General features: G+C 38.5%; 1 protein-coding gene across 4 annotated transcripts in view; it reads left to right on the top strand.

Moving 5' to 3' along the window:
- The window catches only part of nkain2 (sodium/potassium transporting ATPase interacting 2), a 224,750-nt gene that overhangs the window by 94,250 nt on the left and 105,836 nt on the right, over window positions 1–24,664 (top strand). For all 4 annotated transcript variants that reach the window (XM_089118839.1, XM_089118838.1, XM_089118836.1 and 1 more), the window contains one exon: window positions 21,505–21,642. In XM_089118839.1, coding sequence (XP_088974965.1) covers window positions 21,505–21,642 — 138 coding nt within the window. The remainder of the gene's footprint in view (window positions 1–21,504; window positions 21,643–24,664) is intronic.

Here is a 24,664-nt window from a genome sequence, read left to right as displayed (position 1 = left end):
GTTGGTCTCTATTCACTTCTATAATCGTTATTACAAAGCAAACAGACTACAACGTTGTATTTATTAGCAGCGTGTGCTAGCGTATCAACAACCGGTATGAGAACCGAAATCATAACCTAAAACATTTTACTTCGGTTTTGGGAAGGGAAAAAACGGATACCCCCCTCCAACCTCTCTGGGAAACACATATCTGTGTTACAAATGCCCGAGGCACAACGTTTAACCATATTTTGGATAAAACTACGACGGTAACAGCCTGCCGAGACCAAAAATATGAGACGCCTGTGTTGAAAGTCAATGGAGCGCTGTGAAAAAGTGTCCGACCACTGTGGGAGCTCGTTCTTGGCTGCTCTGTGATTGGTCAATCTACATTCTAGGGCGTGGCTTAGCCAAAGGTGAATTGCCCTCAGTTTGCTCTGTGATTTGTCTGGTGTGGATTGTGTTTGACACCGTTACATGTTCTGTTACAGCTTTCACACTTTCAAACATTAAATATTAGGCCAAATAGTTTAAATAATGTTGTTTCTAAAAAAGTTGTGTTATGTTGCTCTCTGATTTGAGCAGCTACAGTATGTGCATCGCTATTAGAAAATCGCTAGTCAAGTGAAATGTTCCTTTCCACCCCAACTGTTTCTACATGCAAATTAGCATTTGCCCGTGAACCAGCAACATCCGAGAAATGACTTGAAAAATTGATGACCTCGGTACAAGGTTTACGTCTGAAACACCTCATTAGCAGCTTTCCTCTCACTAGAGTCTAGACTGTATTTGGGTTTGGGTATTGTGTGGGGGTGTGTTTTACTATAAAAGGCCCAAATAGCTGTAATTATCTGGAAGAGTCATTAGCTGTGTTTTTATCTAGGTAAAAATGATGCTATCAGCAATATATGAGTGATATTTTTCCTCCTCTTTGCTTTGCGGGCTTCGTTTCCTGTTTCACTCAACAAAGATAGAAATCAAACATCGGAAGTTCAAACCGTTCGCCGCGGCCCTCTCTCCTCTCGCACGGCCGTCACCGTTATTAATGCCCCCCGATGTAAATGACTGATAGTCTCGAGTTGCACTGCCCCTGAAGTACGCTGCAGCGGGGTATCGGGCACTTAATTCTGCTGCTATGCCACGCTTTTAAGAAGGGAGATAAGCCATGAGCGGCCAATTTCCTTCCGAGATGGGCAGGCTTTATTGATGGAGTGGACCACGCTAATGTTTTTAGCCTTCTGGGTGTCCATCTGTGAGTATTTTTCCAGTGTCATCACCACTCTGTTTAAGTAGCTCCAATGGCTTCTTCGGGCAGAGGGGAGATAATGCAGGCTATTTATCATGCAGGAATTCAATTTTGAGCCCACCATTCTCCTCATAAAAGAGTTACCAATCCATATATCAACCATTTAGTTGTCTGTTTTCATGAGCGGGAAATCATTTGTACGCATTTTATTTATTTATCGCACAGGTCGGATGGCCGACGGCGTTTGCCCTTAGGGTAGAGGAGAAAGATAGTCAAGGCGAACAATTAACTATAGGATGGCGATGTCAGAGAGAGAGAGAATTATGGTCCGTTTACTTTCTCTATATGCATTTCTATGAGTTGTTATGAAATGATGATTATTGGATTGAATCACAATCAGAATTTATTGATTTCAGATTTATTTTGATTCTATAAGTACTATTAATATGATACTTTTGTGGAATATTAGAACGTTAGAAAGTCACATATGCCGTAAGTTCATAAAACACAATGACAATTGAAGAGTTCAGATGCAAAAGCCTCTAAGTGCCATTTCAAATTTTCTTCTAAAATGATCATTTTTATCAAGCTTGTATATTTAGGTTCAGTAATTTCACTTAAATGGCAATGAAGATTACCTATTAATTGTCATTTAAGTGAAATTACTGAACTTAAATATACAAGCTTGATAAAAATTTTAGAAGAAAATTTCAAATGGCATTTAGAGGCTTTTGCATCTGAACTCTTCAATTGTTCATTAATTTCAGGCTGGATATGAAATGAATCATTTGCAGTTTAGTAAGTGGGTCTTAATAAATGTTATGTTTTTTTTGTCTGCAAACAATTGTTTGATAACCTCTGAAAGACATGAATATTTGTCATATTGTTTTTTTAAAGGTTTAATACTCAATGCCACAGGTTATTTTCCCCCGGATCTCGTTTTACTCAACGTTTGCATTCGTAATGAGCTCTGTTGTTAACATACACTCGGCCCTCCGCTGGGGAGCGTGACCTCCAGTCGCCAGGGCTTTACTGTTGTATGATTAACGAGAGTGTGATTCCACGGGATCAGATGAGTATTCAAAAATAGCTTTTGATGAAAACCTTTTTGATGAAGTGCCGATCTTAATAGCATCTGGTGTTTCATGTGGCTCTGGTGAGGGCTACAGATCTAGGTTGCACACATGCACTTTGCTGCTGCTTGAAGCCATGGACAGACTCATTGGACTTGCTAGCTGTGCGCAGCTGCGGTCCAGTCAAGGTCATGCGTCTGAGACGTGTTTCATGCATGTCTGACAGTAATTAATTGTGCCGGGCGCAGTGCTGGCCTTTTCTTCCTGTTCTCTCTCCGCTGCCACTTCCTATAGATTTTAACAGAGTTGGCTGACGTTTTAAAGCCACAGATGTGCTAACTTGCCAATATATTTCATATTACTTGATCATCATGCCGAATTGAATCGATCGCTGTTTGTCTTTCCTGTTTTCCCCTTTGTAATGGAATGGCAAATGAGATGATTTACATTTTTAAGGTTACTATTTCCTCTTAAGTGATTCTCATCTATTTTCCTGCCAATAAAACGCATCACAACAGAGGAAGTCTTCATCTAATGACGAACCCCCTAATGCTATTTAAATGACGCTGATTGAGGGGAAATGTGTGTGTGAGTGTTTGACAGTGATTGTCAGTAGTACTTTTAACTGGAAATTCTGCATATATTAGTTTTTTAGTTAGTATTTTTTTATATATTAATACAAAAATACAACATTATTTTTTATATATGCAGAGTTTCCAATTAAAAGTAAGTACTATCATACACACTTACTTAAAAGTTAGTAAGTGTGAAACTTGCCCGGCCCAGAAGTTTAGTAAAGACAATGTTTAAAATAGTCCAAGTGACTACAGTGGCTCATCCAGAAGTTTATCAAGCGACAAGAATACTTTTTGTGTGCAAAAATAACGACTTTATTCAACTACTAATTTTCTTCAATGTGGGCCTTTGAGTAAGTTCACGTAGTGTAACAACGCAGCGCTTCTGTTGTACGTTAAAATGTAGGCTCATTATTGGCCAGCATCACACACATGACCAGCTTCGGCCAATTGTGAGCCTAAATCTTGACATACGTTTTTTTTTTTATCAAACACGCATGAAAACATATTCTAATTCACCCCAAAAACAAAATCAAGACTTCATAAAACGGCATAATAGGACCCCTTTAATACCGGAGATATTCTTTGAATACAAGACTTACTATCTTACACCATCTTGGTAAGTACATTTTTTAAGTAAATTGATCTTTTTTAACGATAGTTTAGATATTTTTATTGGTAAATAAGACAAAATACTGATTAAATATATATATATATATATATATATATATATATATATATATATATATATAGCTGTGAAACTAGATAATGATTTCAAGCAGTTGAAGTATCGGCTTTCTGTACTGACATAAACAGCAAGTCCGGCATATTCCGGAGCCTGTCTCATTCTTGAATTGTCCTCACTTGGCTCTTAGTTTGAAGCTCTGTGTCAGCGTGAGAGAAAATGAAGGACTGAAATCAATTTGAGCACTGCCATTTCCCTCTCAAGTGGCTTATTATAACATTACGCCACTGCCTGAGATTATTGATTCCAATCAAATCTGTTAGCTTCATTAGCTGATAGTTTCGCCTGTTGAGACGGATGAAAGATCAGTGAAAATGGCAGCCGATGTTATGATTTAGTTGTTTCAGATCGCATTATGTTTTTCCATTTAAATGCCAGTGAGATTTTGTGTATTATAGAAATAGGAGCATATTTTCTCAGGCAGGGGTTTTTGAGATAGCAAAGCAAAAGCTTTTTAGATGATTAGGGGTTGGATAGAAAGAGAGCAAGCAGGAGCCAGAGACCTATGCAATGCATTTAATCTCATAAAGTAATGCGCTGTGCTCACATTCAGCAATCAGCTCATCATGGTGGGCTGAAGTAGCTGACACTGTGACACGTGGAGGGTGAAATCACACTAGCAATAACTCTGTTCTGATCTTTGTGCTTTGCTGGCTCAACAGGAGAGGGCATGGCCGCCGCAACACACTTTGCTTTCCTCCAGAGCTAGTCTTATTATCTGCATAACGGAATGAGTATTTCTCTCTTTGAATCTGCATCTTTTTTTCTCGCTTTTCCATGTTGATAGTAGATGCCCACACCGCTGTGGTTCCAAAATGCAGTGATGGTAATACATTTGCTGGTCTTTTTTTGGCCTCTAAATCCCATCTGGTTTGCTGGTTTTTGAGGAGATTTGGGCAAATATCAGTCTAGCTAGCCAACCAGTTGAGTACTAGCTTGGTCAGTCTGGGAGACCAGCAAAGACAACCTTATAGAGCCTTCACGTGCTATGGAAAAGATGATATTTTCCACTTGTGAAGTGGTATTTACCAGTGTGTTGTGGTCAAGTGCTTGACAAGTTGGACTCACAGATACCTGTTATTTGGCTAAAACAATTTTAGATTGTTACTAGGAGGCTTATATTGAGTACTAGCTAGCATCTGCTCTGGGTATGTAACACCAAACCATAGTATTTTTAAAACTGACACTGAGTGTTCACGCATTATATTACAATTGTTAATGACACAACAGTTGCCAAAAAAAAAACAAAAAAAAAACGTTTAGTTGTGTACAATTACCACAATTTAACTGCGTTGCTCTCCGCCATTTTGAAAAGGTCAAAGGTTATCTCATCTCAGAAACTCGTGCATCAAAATACTTTACGAGCTGCCCCGTGGAAAATACCACATGAGGGGGTGTTCATGTGCATTTTCCACGTCGGCTTTTGGTATTTACCATAATTACAACAGCACGTGAAGGCTCCGTTAAACTATGCTTAGACCAGCAAACCATCTCAAACTGTATTTTTCGCAAGCAGAGATGTTGTTTTGCTGAATGTTAGCATCCCCATTCATATGGCAGTTGAACAGCTAGCGCTAAGCTATCAGGCTAACTGCAAGCTAAATGAAATCTAAAGGAGACTTGTTTAAAGGGTTAGTTCACACAATAATAAAAATTCTTTCATCATTTACTCACCATCATGTCGTTCCAACCCCGTTAGACTTTTGTTCATCTTTGAAATACAAATGAAGATATTTTTAATGAAATTTGAGAGATTTCTGTCTCTCCATTGACAGTCTATGCGCTACAACTTTGACGCTTCAAGAAGTTCATAAAGAGATCAGAAATCTGATCCATATGAATGTTTTTGTTGTATATGATGAACAGATTTAGGCTTTTATTCACATATAAATATTGATCAGCGGACATAAACAGAAGGTCAATCATGCGCAAACGTGTTCAAACGTGTTGCGTAACCCTTTGTGGAACTTCATTGGTTCTTGCACGTCAAGCAAGCATGCTTGAACTTCTGTTTATCTTATCTGAAGTGTTAGTTGATGAATGTTTACATGTGAATAAAAGCCTAAATTAAATCTGTTCATCATAAAGTGATCGTGTCTCCTCAGACAATTTGGACTAAACCGCTATAAAAGCAGTTGTACTGCTTAAAATCTTTACGGAAACCATAAATCATATTTTTGATAGAAATTGTATATTTGAAATTTAGTTGTTTTTTAACTATGTAAAGTTCTTTATTGTCACTTTTGATCAATGTAATGCATTCTTGCTGAATAAAAGTACTAATTTAAAAAAAAATACTGACCCCAAATTTTTGGACGATAATGTATATGATATATAATTTAAAATACATAAAGTGATGTTGTATTATGATGGTTAAGATTACATCAATACTGTTGCTGATGACCCCTTGGCATTGATGGGTAAGCCCCAAATGTCATCCACAACTGTAGTTTTGGTATTCTATGTGTTAAAGATTTATTATATTGGTAAAGGTCAAGGGCTCCAACTAAGTGAATAGTTAATGTAATCATAATCATCTCATGAACAATACCTCTGCAGCAACAAGGGAAATGGAATATGTTAGCATGCACAATGATTGGATGAAATTACACAACAATGATTGGCAAGTTTAAAGTGGCGTGCAGCTGTAATTAAAACGCAACCGAAGCTGAGACTCTGGAGTCCTGTTTGTGTGCGGTATATCAGTTTACTCTGCACTAAGTTTTCGTCTCTCTTTTCTTATATGTTACCTTACGCCAACTTGTACCCCAGTAAAATGAGAAGGAAATATCCAGTCCTCTAACATTACCAGAAGGAAATTATTTGGGAGGTGAAAAAAATACCGTAGTTCTTTATCTTATTTTCTATCCAGTTTTTATCGAATTTTGAGGGATATTGATTTGCAGTATACTGATAGCCTTGTGTTGTTTGTGTAGAATACCGATAGCAGTCAGTCATTGTGTTTCTCTGAAAACATGGTCGAGTTTGTTGAATGATACTGTTCAAGCCACATTATTTTGCCTCTCTTTTGATTCTCTTTGGCGTTTAAGGGACAAAATTGGGATCGGCTGGCTGCCGTAATGTTCCATCTGATCGATGACAGGGTCAGATGATTGATGAATCAAGCAATCAGTGAGTTTCTCCTGCGGACTCGTGGTCGACGCACACGATCAATTCCTCCCAATGGAGTGATATCATTAAGCCTCAGGAAGTTTCGATAGCAGTCTCTGCAGGATCCTCCTGCCTATATATTTGACCTAGGAACAGGCTGTTAACTTTTCCAAAGTCAAAACACAATAGTGAGACTTTGCCAAGGCCCCAGGGCACAATATTACTTTTTTTCCGCAATTTTCAGACCTAGGGTCCCAAAGCACTTTTGTGGAAAATTCATAATTATTCGTAATTAAAGTCGACAGCCACTTTGCTTGATTTTTTTCTCTCTCTCCTTGTTTCACTTAATCCATTGTGATTTTTTTTCATAAATCTCTCTTCGAAAAGGTCAGGGAATCATCGGAAAAGGTGCCCCTAAATCCCAGGCGTTCACAGGGATCAGAGATGAGCTACCATAATCTCCTCTCCTTTATGACAAGGGACATTTTTCTGCTTTGATATCAGATAGGTTTTGACCTTTGTATGCCCTGTCCATGTCACTTTCTGTCAAAGCTAGTCTCAGAGGTTTCTTGTTCATCTCATGAATTGAAAAAGGAGCAGCAAAATCCATGTTTGCTAGTTTTGAGAGTGTATTTATTTAATGCTAATCCACTAATTTTCAAATATTTGAAGAAATTAATGAAATTAATATTATTATTCAGCAAGAATTGATTTAATTGATCAAAAGTGACACTAAAGACGTGTGTAATGTTGTAATGATGAAAAATAATGATTTCTGAAGGATCACGTGAGGCTGAATGGTGCTGAAAATTCAGCTTTGCCATTACATGAATAAATTGCATTTTATATTAAAAACGATTGTAATAAAATTTCTAAATATTGCTGTTTTACTTATTGTCCTGATAAAAAAATATATATATTAGTGTAAAAGTTGGCCAAGTTAACTTTTATTTTAGCAAATGCACACACTTAAAATGTACATTCTTGTCAGAAAACAACATTGAGGATTCATCTTGTTATTTCATATCCAAATATGTATGCAGTCAAATGTTCTCTATATTGAAACATACCAAATCACAGGTCATGACTGTGATGTAAATGTAAGGCTGTGGAAGTTTTTTGGGGTCTTCAAATAAAGGGTTGCCAGATCCCTCTTCGGAGTCAGACTATAGATCTTTTTTTAGGGGTGGTGTACTGTAGTTTAGAATTGGATTGTCTATATCGGATTCCTAACCTTATGTGCTTTGTTCGTGGCCTGTTGTGTGCCTAATTCTGAGGTTCAAAGCACCACAGTAGCGCACAGTAGCGGCCTCTTCTTTCTGAAATGCTTTCCTAACTGTAGGGACGCTCTACTCAATTGACACCCAGATGTCACAACAAAGAGATGATGCATAACCAAGACCTTTCACTCAGGCTGCCATTCATTTATGTGAGAATGTGTAAGGCTGTTGCTGCCTTTGATAATTTCAAATACAAAATAGACACAAATGAGACTAGATTAGTCATACTCTATGTGTACCATCAGATAATTTGGTCTTTGATGAGAAATGTTTGAGTTCTTATTGACTTTGGTCAAATCTGAACAGAGTTTGGAGGAAGAGAAATATGAAATACATCCATTTTTCTCGGGAGAAATATGAGTCCCATTTGCTCTCCCTTTTCATCTCCATGCAGTCTAGAATAAACTATTTCCGATATTTTATAAAGAATGATGGTTGTGTGGAGGGTGCTTTATGGGTGAGGGAAGTGAGTGTGGGAAGATGGCGCACCCATCTCTGCTGAATGGAATCGGCCATCTCCATCAGCACATGTTCTTCCCCAGAGGGTGCCTGTCATTAGAGAGCATGTGGGCTTGTGGCAACGTGACCTTAGTAATACCCTGGCTGTTGAACATGCCTGACTTTCACAGGAGATTTACATAAGTATGAATGATAATGAATATTCACATCATTCGCCCCAATGCACTCAACTGCTTGACCCAAAACAATGCTTTATGGGTGAAACCAGAAGAACCACAAACATTGTGGTTGTATCATAGATCAGAACTGGTTCATGCAGCCTTAGTCCATGTGCGTTTTTAGCTCAGCCCAAAGCGTTTTTAGCCAGCTGAAAACGCCAGACGTTCTGCTGAAGACGCCATGTTTTGGGTGTTTTTTTTTCCATTGAGACGATTTGTTGCTTCGCAGATCATTTGTTTCATACTAAAAATGTATTTTTCATCCATTTTTCATCCAGTTAGCTCTGCTGGTTGATGTCGTTGTACAGAAATAATGTTGTGACAGTTGGTCAGTGTGGTTTAGTCCCGCCCCTCTTCCACTGTGATTGGACGGGTGGGCAAAAAGTGGCTGTGATGAGCGCTGCGTTTTTTCCAAAGTTGAAAATTTTTCATCTCACACGACCAGTAAAAAACCTCAAGGCGCTCGGCGCTTCAGTGTAAAAAAAACGTTGAACGCCTCGTTACGCTCATGGCGTTCAAAAAACGCGGCGCTCCTATTGAAAACAATTGAAAACGCACGCCAAGCGCGTGGAAAAACGCTTTGGTGGATACACTGTCTTAGTCATTGCCTGTGATATCAGTTAGTTACATTGCCGCTTGGGAATAGCTAGTCTCAGCCTCAGACGTCATGCCCACCATTGGCTGTTCATTGTTCATTTTAATGGTCCTGCATTATGGAAATTTCATTTTAAAAAGTAAAAACATTCCATGTCTCTCAATATCTTTTAAGATATATCGACTTACTATTAGTACTACCCATGTTTAATTATATAAGTATATTGGACATGCTCTTGGTTGCTAAGGAAATGTATGTTTTTTGTTTGTATAATGTATTATTCAAATTCTTAAAAAGTGTGTGTGTGTGTGTGTATGACATCACACTGTGGGAGCATTAGTGTTCAGTTCCTGAGATTGTGTGAAAAGTTTTTTTTTCCCCCAGTAAACTCCAGTAATATTTGATTAGCACTAATAACACACCCATTAAACAATTTTATTATTGTTGCTCAACGACGTGCGATTTTTATTTATTTACTCAGTGATAAAAACCCTGTAATGTATGTGGTGTAGACTAGAGTCAGCCAGCGCTGCTGTTGTGTGTGTTATTTTTAGCTAAATATTTTATCTCCTCACCTATTCTGCATTAATTAATCAGAAAATGCATATTTGCACATAATTCTTAAAAAACACGGCTTTATTTAACAAGCACAGTGGAAATTATTTTATTGGCCTCGGTGTTGGAATATAATGACTCAGATGAAGGCAAAAACAAAGACTGTCTCATATTAGTTTACAATTTTTGCACCAGTCCCCTGAGCTTGGCCTGGCGTATTCAAAATCAATAGTTTATTTTTAAGAGATTGGCAAATATTTAGTTCATACATAGAAATTGAGTGGCCCCAAAATGTATTCGGAAACTTAAGCCACACTTAGAAACGTATGAATATTATTGTATTAGATAACAACATATCAGAGTGGAGTTTTTAGGCAGTTTAATGTCTCGAGATAACTTTATTGATGGACGTTTGACTCTGCCATTATGAAACATCTTTGTACTTTTCAAAAAGCGGATGAAAGTGTGAGGCCCTGGTGCTTGTTACGCCGTGACTTCATGGTCTCTAAAGCTCTGAAAACAGGTTTCTCTGACCTGTTATTTCCCATTAACTTCCATGAGCGGATTCCAACTCTTTTTTCAGCAGCAGAGCTTTTGGGCTTTTAAGAAACTGGCACGAACGGGAACAACTGTCACTCACCGAAATTTGGTAAAGCTGCTATTTACCAACACTTCTCTGACAAAATCGCTTAAATGAGCAGTGGCACTTTCCCCAAACACACACAGTGAGAAGTGAAATAAATAAAGCGTCAAGCAATTATGAAGCCTGATGACAGTTTAAGGTCAGCCAATTAGAGGGCTTCTTCACTGAAATCAGCTTACTGTTACTTTTTACCCTGTAGCCATGGAGGTCACTGTCACAGTGACGACTCTGAATCATGTCATGTATTTGTGTCATTCATGCAGCATCACCTACAATAGGTTTTATGTCAAGGATCTATTTTTAATATTGCCTCAGTGGTCGTGCGGAAGAACCTGAAGGATATATGACATATGGATTGAATTTCCGTGCATCTCTAGGGTTCCTACTGTACCCTGACTAGTTCATATTTTACATATTTATTAGTAAAGCCATTGTGGCAGCTCTCGCAGTGGGCTCTCTCCGCATGCTGGCAGTTTTCATCCCGCTCAGTTGACATTTGAGTTCACTGCGCGGTCTATTCCCGTATCAGTCTCGATCATCTTTCTGGCCCTCGGGCAACGTCTCTTTCGCCAGCCTCATTTAAATGCAAACGAATATTAAAATAGATTATCATCATTAACATTGCTGTATCTTGATGAATTTTATTCAGTCGCTCTCCTCCTCCCACCCCTAGAGCCATCCATACTAAGAAAATTAACATTCGCCACTTGGTTCCTTAAAAACCTCGGGGTGGCAAACAAGAGGCTCTTCTTCACTGGTCTGTATTAATGAGGCTCTCAAACATGGGTGTGAAAAGTAGGCTAATTCATGGAAAATTGCTTCCCGATTTACATTCTGTTGAGACTGATTGAGATTAAAAATCTGTTTTATACATGTGTTTTATTGATCTTATTGTGAACGTCTCATTAATGCATGTGTTTCTTTTTTGTGAGCTAGTAATTTTTAATTAAAATATCACAATCTTCCCTGTTTAATCCACTTAACTGTACTTGCCTTGATTAGATTTGAATTGGAACAGTACTTGGGAAGCGAATGGGGACGTTTCACAAGTCCACAAGAACACAATTACAGATTGAGAAATGGCTTTCGAGTTGGTTCTTGACTTTATTTTTTGAGGAACACATATTATAGCTCTGTGACATTTTTTTTTTGTCTTGCAGCAAAATCTTCAGTGTGTGAAATTAAGTATATTAATGTCTACAGTTTCATCCATGGCTTCATTTTCTTTGTTCTGTGGGTTTAAAGCATAATTACTTTAGCAGAGGGCTTTTATTTTGCTGCCGTTTAGACCTTTGAGGATTCTGGCCAAAGATCAGGAGGCCAAAAATATGAAACGGCCCATTGTGCGAAGTAGATAATGAATGCCATTTTTCAAGCTTAGCTCTACACATTCTGACAGCTTCTATGGAATCCATCCACTACGCATCATTGTATCTGTTACATGCTGACATTGGAAGTGATCCTCAATGTCTAATACAAACAACACAGTTACTCTTCAAATGTCCAACATGCGTCATTTAGTGTGGAATGCCTAGATTTGTGCGAATAGCAAGTCTTCGGTGTAGTAATGAGCACGTTCAGACTGCTCGCTATATGTAAATAACCTTGTGCATTTTCAGTAACCTCTTGCTGGATGCGTGTAAATGTTGCCATTCATTAGACTGGTTTACTGGCTCTCTGTGCAAGCCATGGACTTGATATGCTTCTTTTTGCACCATTTCCTGGAAGTCTTCTTGGATGAAATGAAGTTGTTTGTTTATCCTGAGATGGATTATGAAAATTCATGGAATGAATGTATTTGCTTAGTATGATAATGGATATTTGTGAGTTTTATCTGATATTTTGCTATGTACTGTATATTCACACAGACACGTTAAGATACAGTAGATAGAGAGAGATGGATTTGCTCTTGTTCGTGCATTTCTTAAATGAGAGCTGTGCAAACCTTTTCATTGAATATGATGGATATGCCACTATATTTCACAACAACAGTAGTATCTGAAACTATACCAGATATCCCCATTAAGTCATCATTAAATCATATTACTTGCATACTTTTATCTGGAACCATTGAACTGTTGGATTCATCTCGTCTTGTCTTTCTTGTGCACCTCCGCAGGCCGCGCTCCCGGAACAAAGGAAGTGCATAATGATGTACATCACCTAAAACTGATGGCTTCCTGTCACTGTAGTCATAGTGGAGGAACGCAGTTCTTAACTACCATCACTCACTTTTTTCATTCTGGATTTAAAATGCTTCCAGATGATAGTCTTTTTCCTTACTTTTCATGCCATGTCATAGATTTCTCCCTTTTAATTAAAGGGATAGTTCACCCTATTATAAAAATGAATTAATCATTTACTCACCCTGGTGTTGTTCTAATGCCGTATGACCTTCTTTCTATTTTTGGACCACAATGAATTAATGTTTTTTCTTTCTTTCTAAATGTAAATCGTAGCAACATGCTGCATTCAATGTAGGATTACACTAATGTCTGGTCTCATGTGTATATATATATATATATATATATACTGTACACTATTATCCTTTAAACATTTAGGGTCAGTAACTCCGGCGCAAAATGAACCTTTGGTCTGATTACACATTGGTACATAGTCAACCGTTCTCTGAGATTTGTTTTCATTATTATTGAATGTAAAGAGTTTTATCTTATTTAAAAACTGTTTAGCTTATAATGCTAGTATATGAGGCATATAATAATAATGAAAATAAAAATCGCTAGTTATACCACTAACAAGGCTCAAAATGGCCCTAACACTGTAGCATAATCAGGGTCCCTACATGCAAACCGAAGCAAGTGGACTGTCTTTATAAAATCTCTTCTTACCCAGATAGCAAACTGACATTGAATCAACGTGGAAATATGACATCGAAACAACGTTGATCTGACATTGTTTTGCTCATCGAATTAACGTTGAACCAACGTCAGATGCGTCATTCTTTCAAAACTAACGGAAAATCAACTTGAAATCAACGCGTTGTTTCAACGTTATGAAAGCAAACCAATTTTCGATTTCATTTAGCTTTGAAGAATGCCGCGTCTGACGTTGGTTCAACGTTAATTCGATGAGCAAATCAACGTTGTTTCAATGTCATGAGAGGCGTCGTTTCCACGTTGATTCAGTGTCAGTTTGCTGTCTGGGTATTAAACGGTCTATACACTTACAAAGTTCTCAATGCTTCAGTTTGCATGTCGGGACCCTTTTTTTTAGAGATAAAACTCTTTACGTTCGATAATCATGAAAACAAATCTTGTACCAATGTGTAATTAGACCAAAGTTGAATTTTGTGCCGGAGTTGTCCTTTAAAAATACTTCAAACAAATAAATGTTTCTTGAGGATCTAATCAGCATATTAGAATGAATTCTGAAGGATCATGTGACACTGAAGACTGGAGTAATGATGATGAAAATTCAGCCTTTCCTTCCTTCCTTCCGATTTCCCTTTTAATGTAGTTATTGTCAAACAAAGCCCATTTCATTCCTTCATTTAGAATTCAGTTTTTTAATGCCATCATTGAAAAATAATGTGTAAATAATGCATTGCAAAAAACTTTTTTAATGGTCAGTGATGTATGATTTCTTTGTTCATTTATCAGCTTTGTTATGCATAACATCTTGCAAATATGTCATTGAAACGCCCACTTGACTTTTTTGCATTAACATTTCCATTGTACATGAAACACGGGAGAACAGCAGGGGTCCTTGAATGTGTCTCATTGTCATTGTGTAGTATAGATTTCTTCATATAACTGTACAAAGATAAGTTTGTAAATGTTTCAAATTCTCTTTGATAGCTTCTAATGATTTATGTACAGTAGTTGGCCCTGAGAACCTTCTTTAAGGCATTTGAAAGAAATAGACCTTTTAGAAAATGCACCATATTCATTTGCAAATATAATCTGTGTTTTTCTATAGTTACATACAATCAGTTGCACTTTATATATATATATAAAAAAAAAAACACTGTTTCTAAGTAAATGAGACACAGTGCTTTGGAAGCAAACACCTCTTGAATTGTGTGTTCATGAAACAATCTCGTCCGTTGTAATGTCTGGCTGGTTCCTCTGACTTTGCATAGTCAAAGGATTTCTAGTTTGGGTTTGTACTTGGCGACCCCACACTGAATAAGTGTAAATTTGCAATATCTCAATCTTTAGCAATAAGTGAATGTCTCATTGATTAGTTAACCATTCAATTCTGCTGTTATTTTTGCCGTCTCATCTCTGCAGAGCAGCATTAAAATCACTGGCGGCAGCAGCAAATGAAATTTGATTACTGACGGACAATGGAGGCTGGCCAAGATGCGTCTTCCCTCTGCCGTGCTTCATGGGAGCTTTCTTCATTAGCCCATGCTGGATCTGTAGTTATGCTCTGTGGCGCTAATGCTGGGAAACGCTATAACTCGGCCGGCCTCTTTTGAATGCGGGTGAAGCTCTCTATTCAACCTGCCCCTACTGATTGATTAGCTTTTGTCTTTCTGATTAAAGGCTGCTGGTCTCCCTCCGCACCGAAAGAAATATAAATGGGACGAAAGGCAGAGAGAAAATGAGTGGGAGAGAGGCGAGCGAAAGCACAAGGTTGGGAGAATGAGATTTGGCTTTGTCACAGGGAGAATGAACTTTAATCTCAATCACAGTCTAAAAGCGTGCGCTATAGCAGGCTAATCGCTAATGGGATGCTTCTGCTGCCAAGTAATAATCATGAGAAAACATTATGTGCGCATAAGGAAGGGAAAATATCATTACAGGAATCGGTTACGCTGACCTTTGCATTCGATATTCATTACTGAATTGGTTTAGTGATGCTTTTAGCTTGACACTCTCACTCCTTGTTGTCAATTTACCATGGTTAAGGAGTGTTGTTACCCAAAAACAACAAGACAAAAATCCCCTCGACCGTGGTAAAACGTAGCTAATGGACTTAAGTGGCTTATTTTTTCTCTGAAATTATAGCAATAGCAGTATGTTCAATAAATAAATGCATTTATTACATTTGTTGTAAACAATTCTTACACTAAGTAATACCGTTCATTATGCTAACTGTAAGTTGTTTACCACTTTAATAGCTTGAAGCTGTGTTCTCATATCTCTAACTGATAGAGCATGGTGCCAGAAAGGTTGTGGGTTCAGTTCCGACATACTGGTGTACATTCCCACTTATAAGTTATACAAGTGTCTCCCAAATAAGTCGATGTAAATTGTAGCAATTTTGAAAACACATTGTTCAGTAAGATTTTTTTTTTCTTTTGAAAGAAATTAATATTTTTAATAGTAATATTTTTAATAGACTTAAACGTTACAAAAAAAATGTAGTCAAATCTTGGACAAAGTGTGGTTTTCACAAAAACGTTAAGCAGCACTACTGCTTTCAACATTGCTAATTATAAGATATGTTTCTTGAGCAGCAAATCAGCATATTAGAATTATTCGTGAAGGATCATGTGAGACTGTAACGGCTGTTGAAAATGTAGCTGTCATCATTGAAATAAATTACATTTTAAATATATTTCTAAAATAGAAAACATTTTATATTTTAAAGCTGCAGTCTGTAGTTTTTCCTCTTTGTCGCCATCTCTGTTCGAAATCTGCAATTGCAGTTATTCGTGGAATTATCAACTAGAGCCCTGCACGGGCCTCAAATCTAGGCCCTAGCCCGGCCCTGGCCCGAGACGTCCAGGCCCTAGCCCGGCCCGTGTCCGACAGATCATCAGAATGATCAGCCCGAGTCCGACCCGAGCCCGTTATTTAAAAAAAAAAAAAAAAAAAAAACACCTTACACAGCCTGCCTTGTTGCAGCAGTCATTTAAACAGATATGTTTTGTCCTCAATGGCAAAGTAGTTACCGTTTAGATTATTTTCGTTTCTTTATAAAGTTAATTAAGACAAATGTTTCTTTTTATTTATTTTTTTTATGACGACCAAGCAGCCGACAGCGAGTTAAACATGTTTGATCCATTTATAGCCTCTCAAATCAACACTTTACTTGGCTACAATAAAATCCATAGATATAAAACAACTTAAACATATTCACACAGACAGTTAACGTTAGTTTAAACGTTTGTTAAACGTTTATTGTCATTTTTGAAAAGCTGAGGCAAACTGCTCCGCTGCTCGCAACAGCGCTCGTACAATACAATTTACAATACAATACAGAGAATGCAATCTAAACAAATCAAATAAATTAGGCCCTACATTAAAAACAAACATGCAGGTTATCTTACCTCAAAAATCAAGTCTTCACTACAGAACATGCCATTCGTATTTCCAAAAGTTTCCAACAGACTCATGAAACTAAAGTCCAATCAAACAAAAAACAACAAGACAACCTCCTAAACAGTCTCTTACAGAGCATCGTGCAGAAAAAGCACCATCCACCGTGGAAAGTTTTAATCCAGTCGTACTTTTTCCAGCTGCGCTGAAGTCATGCTCACTACTTCTGCTGCTGGCGGGACACTAAACAGAGAACGAGCCGGTCACGCGGATCGCGTTGCCGGGAAACCTGTGTGCGCGTGTGCGTGCCGTGAGCAGACTGTCAGTCATATATGTCAGTATAATAGGTTATAAAACGTCTTTCTATGTTTGCTTTTCAATAGTCATCTTCTCATATTTTATTTTAAGTAATATCTAAAATAGGCTATAAAAAAGATAAGCCTAAAACAGGCCCGAGGCCCGGCCCGCGTGTGAACTATGACGTTAAAATTGGCCCGAAGCCCGGCCCGAGGAGTGTAAATAAGTCGGGGCCCGTCGGGCTCGGGCTGAAATGCAGGCCTCTATTATCAACTTTACGTGAGTTGTGCCTCGGCACGGCACAGCGCGGATGATCAGCTCTTCTTTATGTGTACAAATGTATCGTAACACATCATCACCGTGCTGTTTACATCACTGTTTATATGAAAGGGGGCCCAGGGACCAGATTAATGGGGATCTCGGCCCACACCTCAAACAAGAGCTTGCAACCTCCCCATAAAATCCCTTTAGGTTTTCTCCCCCCATTGGACATGCATATTAATGCCAGGGCTCTTTTGGGAATTCTGTCAATAAGCGCAGGTGTCTACAAAAGCAATTGTCAACACACCATCTTTCACCAAACAACAGAATATAACGTAATTAGCCATATTTGCATTTTGCAACCTATTCGTAGGGAGGCTATTGTACTTTGTGCTGACATATGGTCTCCCTTCAACACCATGGCATTGTGGTTTGTTAGTTGATTTGCTAAAGCAATGGAACCACTTTGTCAGGTCAGTCATTTTTTTTTTTTCTGTGTGCTTAGTTGCTGCACAACTATGGCCGAACAGAGCTTCTGAGAATTGGTGTGATACATGGCTCGTTGGAAGAGCTTTTGATAATGGTATTAAAGGTATTATGGATCGAATGAGGTGCAATCATGCTCTCTGGCTCTTTTTTTTTTTTTGATAATGGAAAACAACCTATTAAATAAGTACCCCAGATAATATTTTTGTATATTCATCCTGAAGTTTTTTCAAATTTGTACTTTTCGTTCTTCCCTGGAACACAAAAGCAGAACGTTTGAAGAATTGTACTAGTCGCTCTTTTCCATGCTATAACGGAAACTGATCCTTTCATGCGTCAAAAAGCAGTAAACGCACGATTCAAGGTATCAAAATTAGACCTTGAAACTTTAAAAGGCCATATTCTGCCCTTTTACAATGTCTTGATTTTGTTTTTGGGGTCCACTCGAAAGGGGTTTCATTCTTGAATGTTCAAAAAACTGATTATTGTTTACATATTTTACATTGTTGCAGCACCTCTCTTTCCACACTGTCAGTAATGCTCTGGGGTGCGTTTCCCTTACAACGACGTAGTTCGCTGATTCACTACCATAGTACGATCCATCATTGGAAAAATCAACTAGCTAGTTACGACTGTTTCCCGAAACCCACTGTCGCAAAGTATCATTCAACCACATTGGTTTCGCACGTGGTGGAGTATAACTACTTTTAATGAAACTGTTTGAGATCCAATTACCGCTAGATTTGTTTTATATAAATTACAGACATGTCAATTGAGGACTATTTCTAATTGTTCTCAGTTGTTTTGCTTTATTACCAGACTCAATATTTGGCTCGTTCTTACATAGTATGCACGTTCGCACATGCGCACTCTTCAAACGCGTTACTTCAAATCTTTTGACAAACTAAAAGACGTAAATTCCATATGTAAGTATTCTAAATAAAAGACACCGGTTGTACTGAATGTCAGCTTGCTTATTTTGCTCAAGATAAGGATTTATTACCTCCAAATGTGATGCAATATAGAAACGATGCCTCTAACCATAGGTCGAGAGCTGTCGTTCAAACCACACAACTTTGCGATGCTGTTTGCGAGTGTTCGTTGAAACGATGGTTTCGGGAAACACCGACTCGTTGAACTACTGTATGCTGATAACGACGGAACTTGCGACCATAGTTGGCTAACGATGCTTTCGGGAAATGCACCCCTGTTTAGTTCTTGTCTCTTTGAAGCCACTCCTTCCGAAAAGTGCAATGTGCTCTGATTGGTTGACTAAACCAGTGTGTTGTGATTGGTCAATTGCTTGGAATATGTTTTGGAAATTTCACACCCCTTACCGTAATTGCGAGTTTCAACAACTAATGGAAGTCAATCAGGCCTCGTCCCTTTTTCTGTTTATGCAATTTTCTTTTTAATATTTGAGTTGCCTAATTATTAACTAATAATCTTTCCCTCTAGCGAGCTGTTATTCCCTCCAGCTCGATGGAGTTATCAAATTTGTTCAATCCATTTCATGAACGAATCATTCAGACCGATCTGTCTATTTATTGGAAATATTTGACTCTCAAAAATGATTTATTCACAAATCGCTACTTCTCTCATAAACTCTTAAGAACCTTCAAAGGAGAGCTATCAGATTTCAACGTTTTAACCGAGTTACAGCACATCTTCACAATTTCTGGTCTGTTCGTCATAATGTTATTGTGTGTGACTTCAGAAGACTTGAAGTATAGTGAACGAGTTGCTGGTGATTTGGTGTCCTTTTTTAGAAGATTGAGAACCTGAGTTCCCATGCCATTTCATAAAAAAGAGCAACCAGAATAATGTCTTTTGTGTTTCAGAAAATTTGTATATTTTAAACAAAATAAATGAACAAAGTAAATAATGACAGAATATTCTTTTATGAACTATTCCTTCAAGAAAACAGATTGTAATGCTTTTGTCTTTTCATCCATCTGTTTCATAAAGGAAATATGGAGGACAGTGAAAATAAACAAGAGCTAGTGCAGGGGGAAATCACATGCCACTGAAGGCTGAAAGGGAAGGCAAAACATAATTGTGGTAAAAAAGAAAAAAAAAGTAGGTGAAATTTGGAAAGGGAACTACTTTTATTCTGACACAAAACGAATCTCATCTGCACCCCAGAGCTGTGAAGATTCTTAATCAAAAAACTTGTGTGAACTGTGCTGGTGTTGCTTGGTGTTGTCAGGATAATACCTTTCATTATGATCGAAGACTTAAGTGTTTGGGACAGACACGCTCACCAGATGTATGCTAGCAGAAGCTCGAAAAAAACGACCAGACAACAGAAGACACGTCCCTCGGGGAGAGCAGGGGGTGGGCAGAACTGCATGGACAAGATGCACAGATTAATAGACTCCTGAGCTTTGTCTACTGTTGATAGATTTATAGCATGAACTACTGCTCAATTACAAAGAACAGTGTTTCCTTCACTGTCATGCAATCTACAGCGCCTTTGTAAATTATATTTTAATAAGTTGTGAGTCCCACAAATCCTTCACTGAACGAATCACTAAACCTGCTAAAGTGGTTACTGAATTAACTTCTGGTTCGCTTACTGAACCACGGGACTTTGTTTTTATTCATATCTGTCAAAGCAAGAACTGTTTTGTGAAAGGTTTGTGAAACTCAAATTGGTAATAGTGCTCGTATGACGTTTAGTTTTAGAAATTGGTTCCCTTTTGACTAAGATTTGTTTAACTTTTTTTTAGAAACTATTAAAGTTCTGTGTGAACTGACCCGTATATGTCAAAAGACCCCTTTAAATTAACCATGATTCGTTTTTGTAATTCCAAACAATTCAAGATTTTAGTAATGAAGTAAATCTTCAATTGTTTTTCTCACAAAAAACGGATATATTTGATCCGCTGTATGGACTGCAGTGTTGAACAGGGTCTCCCCGCTGTAAAAACATCATCCATTAGGAAACACTCATAGCATCTCTGTGCAACTTTAAGTCATTTGATATTCATGCTGCTATTGAATCCTCTATTGATGTTCACTTGAGAGGCTGTTTGTTAAATGAATATATTGAGGTCACAATGACATTCGTGTTTTCAGCGGCTGCATTTTCAACCTTCATCTTGGCGCTTTGCTCCTTACTATCCTCTGTTACATCATGCCGCAAAGCGGATGATTCAATGGCGAGATTTTTGCTTGGTTTCCTTTCCAGAAAAGACCTTGAGCATCTGAGCATGTTGTTAAAGGCTTCTCGTGCCTGTTGGTGAATGCAGCTGGAGACACGGGTTATATTAGCATTAGCTTTCTGAGGCTGGCTGCTTGTAGGTCCCTCGGGGATAAAGCCATAACCCTGCACTGGTCCGCTTTTGGAAGTGCCATAGCTTGTGGTATTGACATCAGTGTCATGTCCAATCAGTGGCTGAGATTGGAGCACCCAGAGCTGCGAGGCTGGACTTGCCAGCTTTAATTTCCAAGTCAACTCTGGTTTTTGTGGAAGGGTGGGGGTTTGACTCCGGAGAGTGGCACGTCTCCGTCCTAATTAATTGCCTGTGTGACAGGGGTATTCCTCTGGCTTCCTGTAGGCTGTGTGCTTTCACATGTGGCTTGGCAGTCCGTCATCTCTCCCTGCCTTCCAGCTGGCATCAGGGTGTCGTCATGAAGCGACCCCCCGATGGCTAGAAATCTGTTTACGCCTTTATGCTAATAAATGCTTGTATGTCAATATATTGTCTTTGTTTATGCTTTTTCCTCTGTTTCTCGTTTCCAGATAAGCATCTTGGAGCGACAGATATTTGATTTCCTTGGATACCAGTGGGCTCCAATCCTCACAAACTTTGTCCACATCATCACAGTGATTCTAGGACTCTTTGGAACCGTACAGTTCAGACCGCGATATGTGACCATGGTGAGTTGACATATAATTTCATATTCTGTTTCTGACATATTCTTTTTCGCCCCTGCAGGTTATGCTGTCATTTTGTTGTATTAATACCACTGGTGTCATAAAACTGTCCCGCTTTGAGTCCTAGCCAGGCAAATATGTTCCATATGATATGTTTTTGTCCTAACGTTTTGCAACTGTGATGAGCGAAAAGCTCAAAAAGTGGCAAAAAGTGGTGAGGATGCATCTGATCAGCTGAAAAGCGCTCAACACCTGTGTAAAACAAGGCAAAAGACCAGCCTGGGAGACCAATTAAAACCAGCAAACTGATTTCGGCTGGTTTTAAGATTTGGTTTTGGGTTTTTTTTTTCAAGAGGGATGTGAGAAAATTGTCCCTTTATTGGTCAGAATGTCTTTATATCTAAAGCTCAATTGATTTATTGTCGCTTTCTTTCTCTTATTTTGTATTCCTTAAGGTAGTTTTGGTCCAACTTTTCTGCTGCAGGTTTGATTGATTGCTATGTTCATGTATGGCCAAATAAATTGGGAGAAAATGCATCTGGTTCTGAATCAAATGAATCATGAAACACCCTTACACAGTGTCTATACTGGGAGCGAAGATTGTTGTGACACATCAGAAATAGAAGCAGGCATCAATTTACACTCGATGACTCATTGCATCACGCTGCATCCAGTGTAGACAGAAGCGCTGATTATAATGGATTCCGTTGGCCGCTCGCATCCAGTGTAGACATGGTGTTAGACAGTGTTACGCATGATTTATATTTGTATCCAGTCCATCAAGCAAGTTATACCTAATATATGGTATTGTGGAAAAAAACAGTTGTTCAGCATGGATGAGATTAGACCGCATGTTGTGACAGCTTTCTCTACAATCGGGTACAATGGACATTTAACACCCTGGCCAGCGTTACAGAGAGATATCAATGTTCTGACGGACCGGGTCATTGACTCAAATGTGACTCGGACCATGTCACCCAGTTGAGATGAAACAGATTGCCTTTTTTAGTGTTATGTGTCTCCCTTTGGAATAAACAAAGCTCGATTTTTCAGTCAAGGAGCAGTGGCTGGCTAGAGAGATGGAGAGAGAGTCTCCTACAGAGATAAATTGCTCACATTTGAGCATTACTCATTACAGGCCAGATACATTTTTATTCTAATTCAACTTGGCACGTTCCGGTGGCTGGCAAATGGCCAAATGAGGTTCCACTACATGCCCACATATTCTGTATCTAATGTCCTGACAACACGTCAGATTTCAAGATGGTGAAATTCCCCCACTCTCCGAGACACAACGGTCTGGTGCGCTCTGTATGTGGGGAAAGGTTAGGCTCAAACAGCCCTCGTCAAGAATGCGTTCATAACCTCCTCCCTTCGGATCAACTCCAATGCGTGTAAGAGATATCAAGCGGGATTATGAGACTTAATTGAAGTCAATCGCTCCATCTAGGCCCCCTCCTGCTCTAACATGCGGAGGAGGCTCCTTATACAGCAGAGCATGGAAGACAGGAGACACATCAGCCACATTCTAGTTGGAAGACAATCATGATGTGTTGATCTTTGCCCCTTGCCTGAGGCGCTCACGATTCTTTGCATATTTAACTGCAAATCTGTAAATAAATAACAGCTACATCGCAAGGGTTGACCATGAAGGGTCAACCCTCTTGTACAAGGTCAGGTTTAATAAATGGCTGCAATAATGCTCAACTTGACTAATGACTAGATTCAGCAACGAATCATGTGTAAGACTTAATAAAGAGCTGGAGGATTGTTTGCACCTAAGATGTATTGAGCAGTTGCTTTGTTACAATTAAAAAAAAACTATTTCTGTCAGTATTGTTAGTTTTAAAGTTATTTAGCTTTTCATTATCAAAGCTTTTTTATTTTTTTAATTATTTATTTTTTTATTAATTTTTAATATTACAAATTACATTTTCCCTGACAATATTTTGTTTTTAATCAAACGTGTGTCCATTTGTTGGTTGTGGAGAAACCAACCATTAGCAAATTATCTATCTATCTATCTATCTATCTATCTATCTATCTATCTATCTATCTATCTATCTATCTATCTATCTATCTATCTATCTATCTATCTATCTATCTATCTATCTATCTATCTATCTATCTATCTATCTATCTATCTATCTATCTATCTATCTATTTATCTATCTATCCACCTAGCCACCCACCAACCCATCCATTCATCCATCCATCCACCCACCCACCTATCCATCCATCCATCCATCCACCCACCCACCCACCCACCCATCCATCCACCCACCCACCCATCCATCCATCCACCCACCCATTCATCCATCCACCGACACCCATCCATCCATCCACCTACCCACCCATCCATCCATCCATTCATCCACCCATCCATCCACCCACCCACCCACCCACCCACCCACCCACCCATCCATCCATTCATCCATTCATCCACCCATCCATCCATCCATCCATCCATTCATCCACCTATCCATCCATCCATTCATTCATCCATCCATCCATCCATCCATCCACCCATCCATCCATCCATCCATCCAGCTGTGAATTGCTCTATAGTCTGTCTGCATAAACATCTCCACAGTTGAAAGTTTGTTAACTTATTTTTCAAAACAGAGACTTTAGCCAACATACAAAGTGTGACTATCTTTGCTTTTCTTGTTAAAAATTAGTGATATGAATCTCTTTGAATTTTAATTCTGATTTATTGCTTTCAAATTCGGCATGATGTAGCTAAGTTTAAATCCAGGCGTTGAATTAAAAATTTAGTAGATATTCTTAGTTCAATTGTGAATGGTGCACAATCCTAGCGGAGAGGTATTACATTTGTAACGGGAGGTTGAAGTGTCTTTGCACATGCTCATTTTTATCAAAGCTAAGTCCATATTGATTTATCTATTAGAGCCACTTTTGGGGAGCTACTCGAAATGCATGTCGCTAACTGCTCATTTTCCAGCGTTAAAGGCCGAGTTTTTCCGCTCAAGTCCCATCAGGTAATTCAGATTGATTTTGCATT

Source organism: Pimephales promelas, chromosome 13, assembly GCF_988280905.1.
Source record: "Pimephales promelas chromosome 13, fPimPro1.hap1.1, whole genome shotgun sequence".
Classification (NCBI taxonomy): domain Eukaryota; kingdom Metazoa; phylum Chordata; class Actinopteri; order Cypriniformes; family Leuciscidae; genus Pimephales; species Pimephales promelas.
The sequence above is the reverse complement of the archived record's forward strand: the minus strand, read 5'-3'. Positions and strand labels throughout refer to the sequence as shown.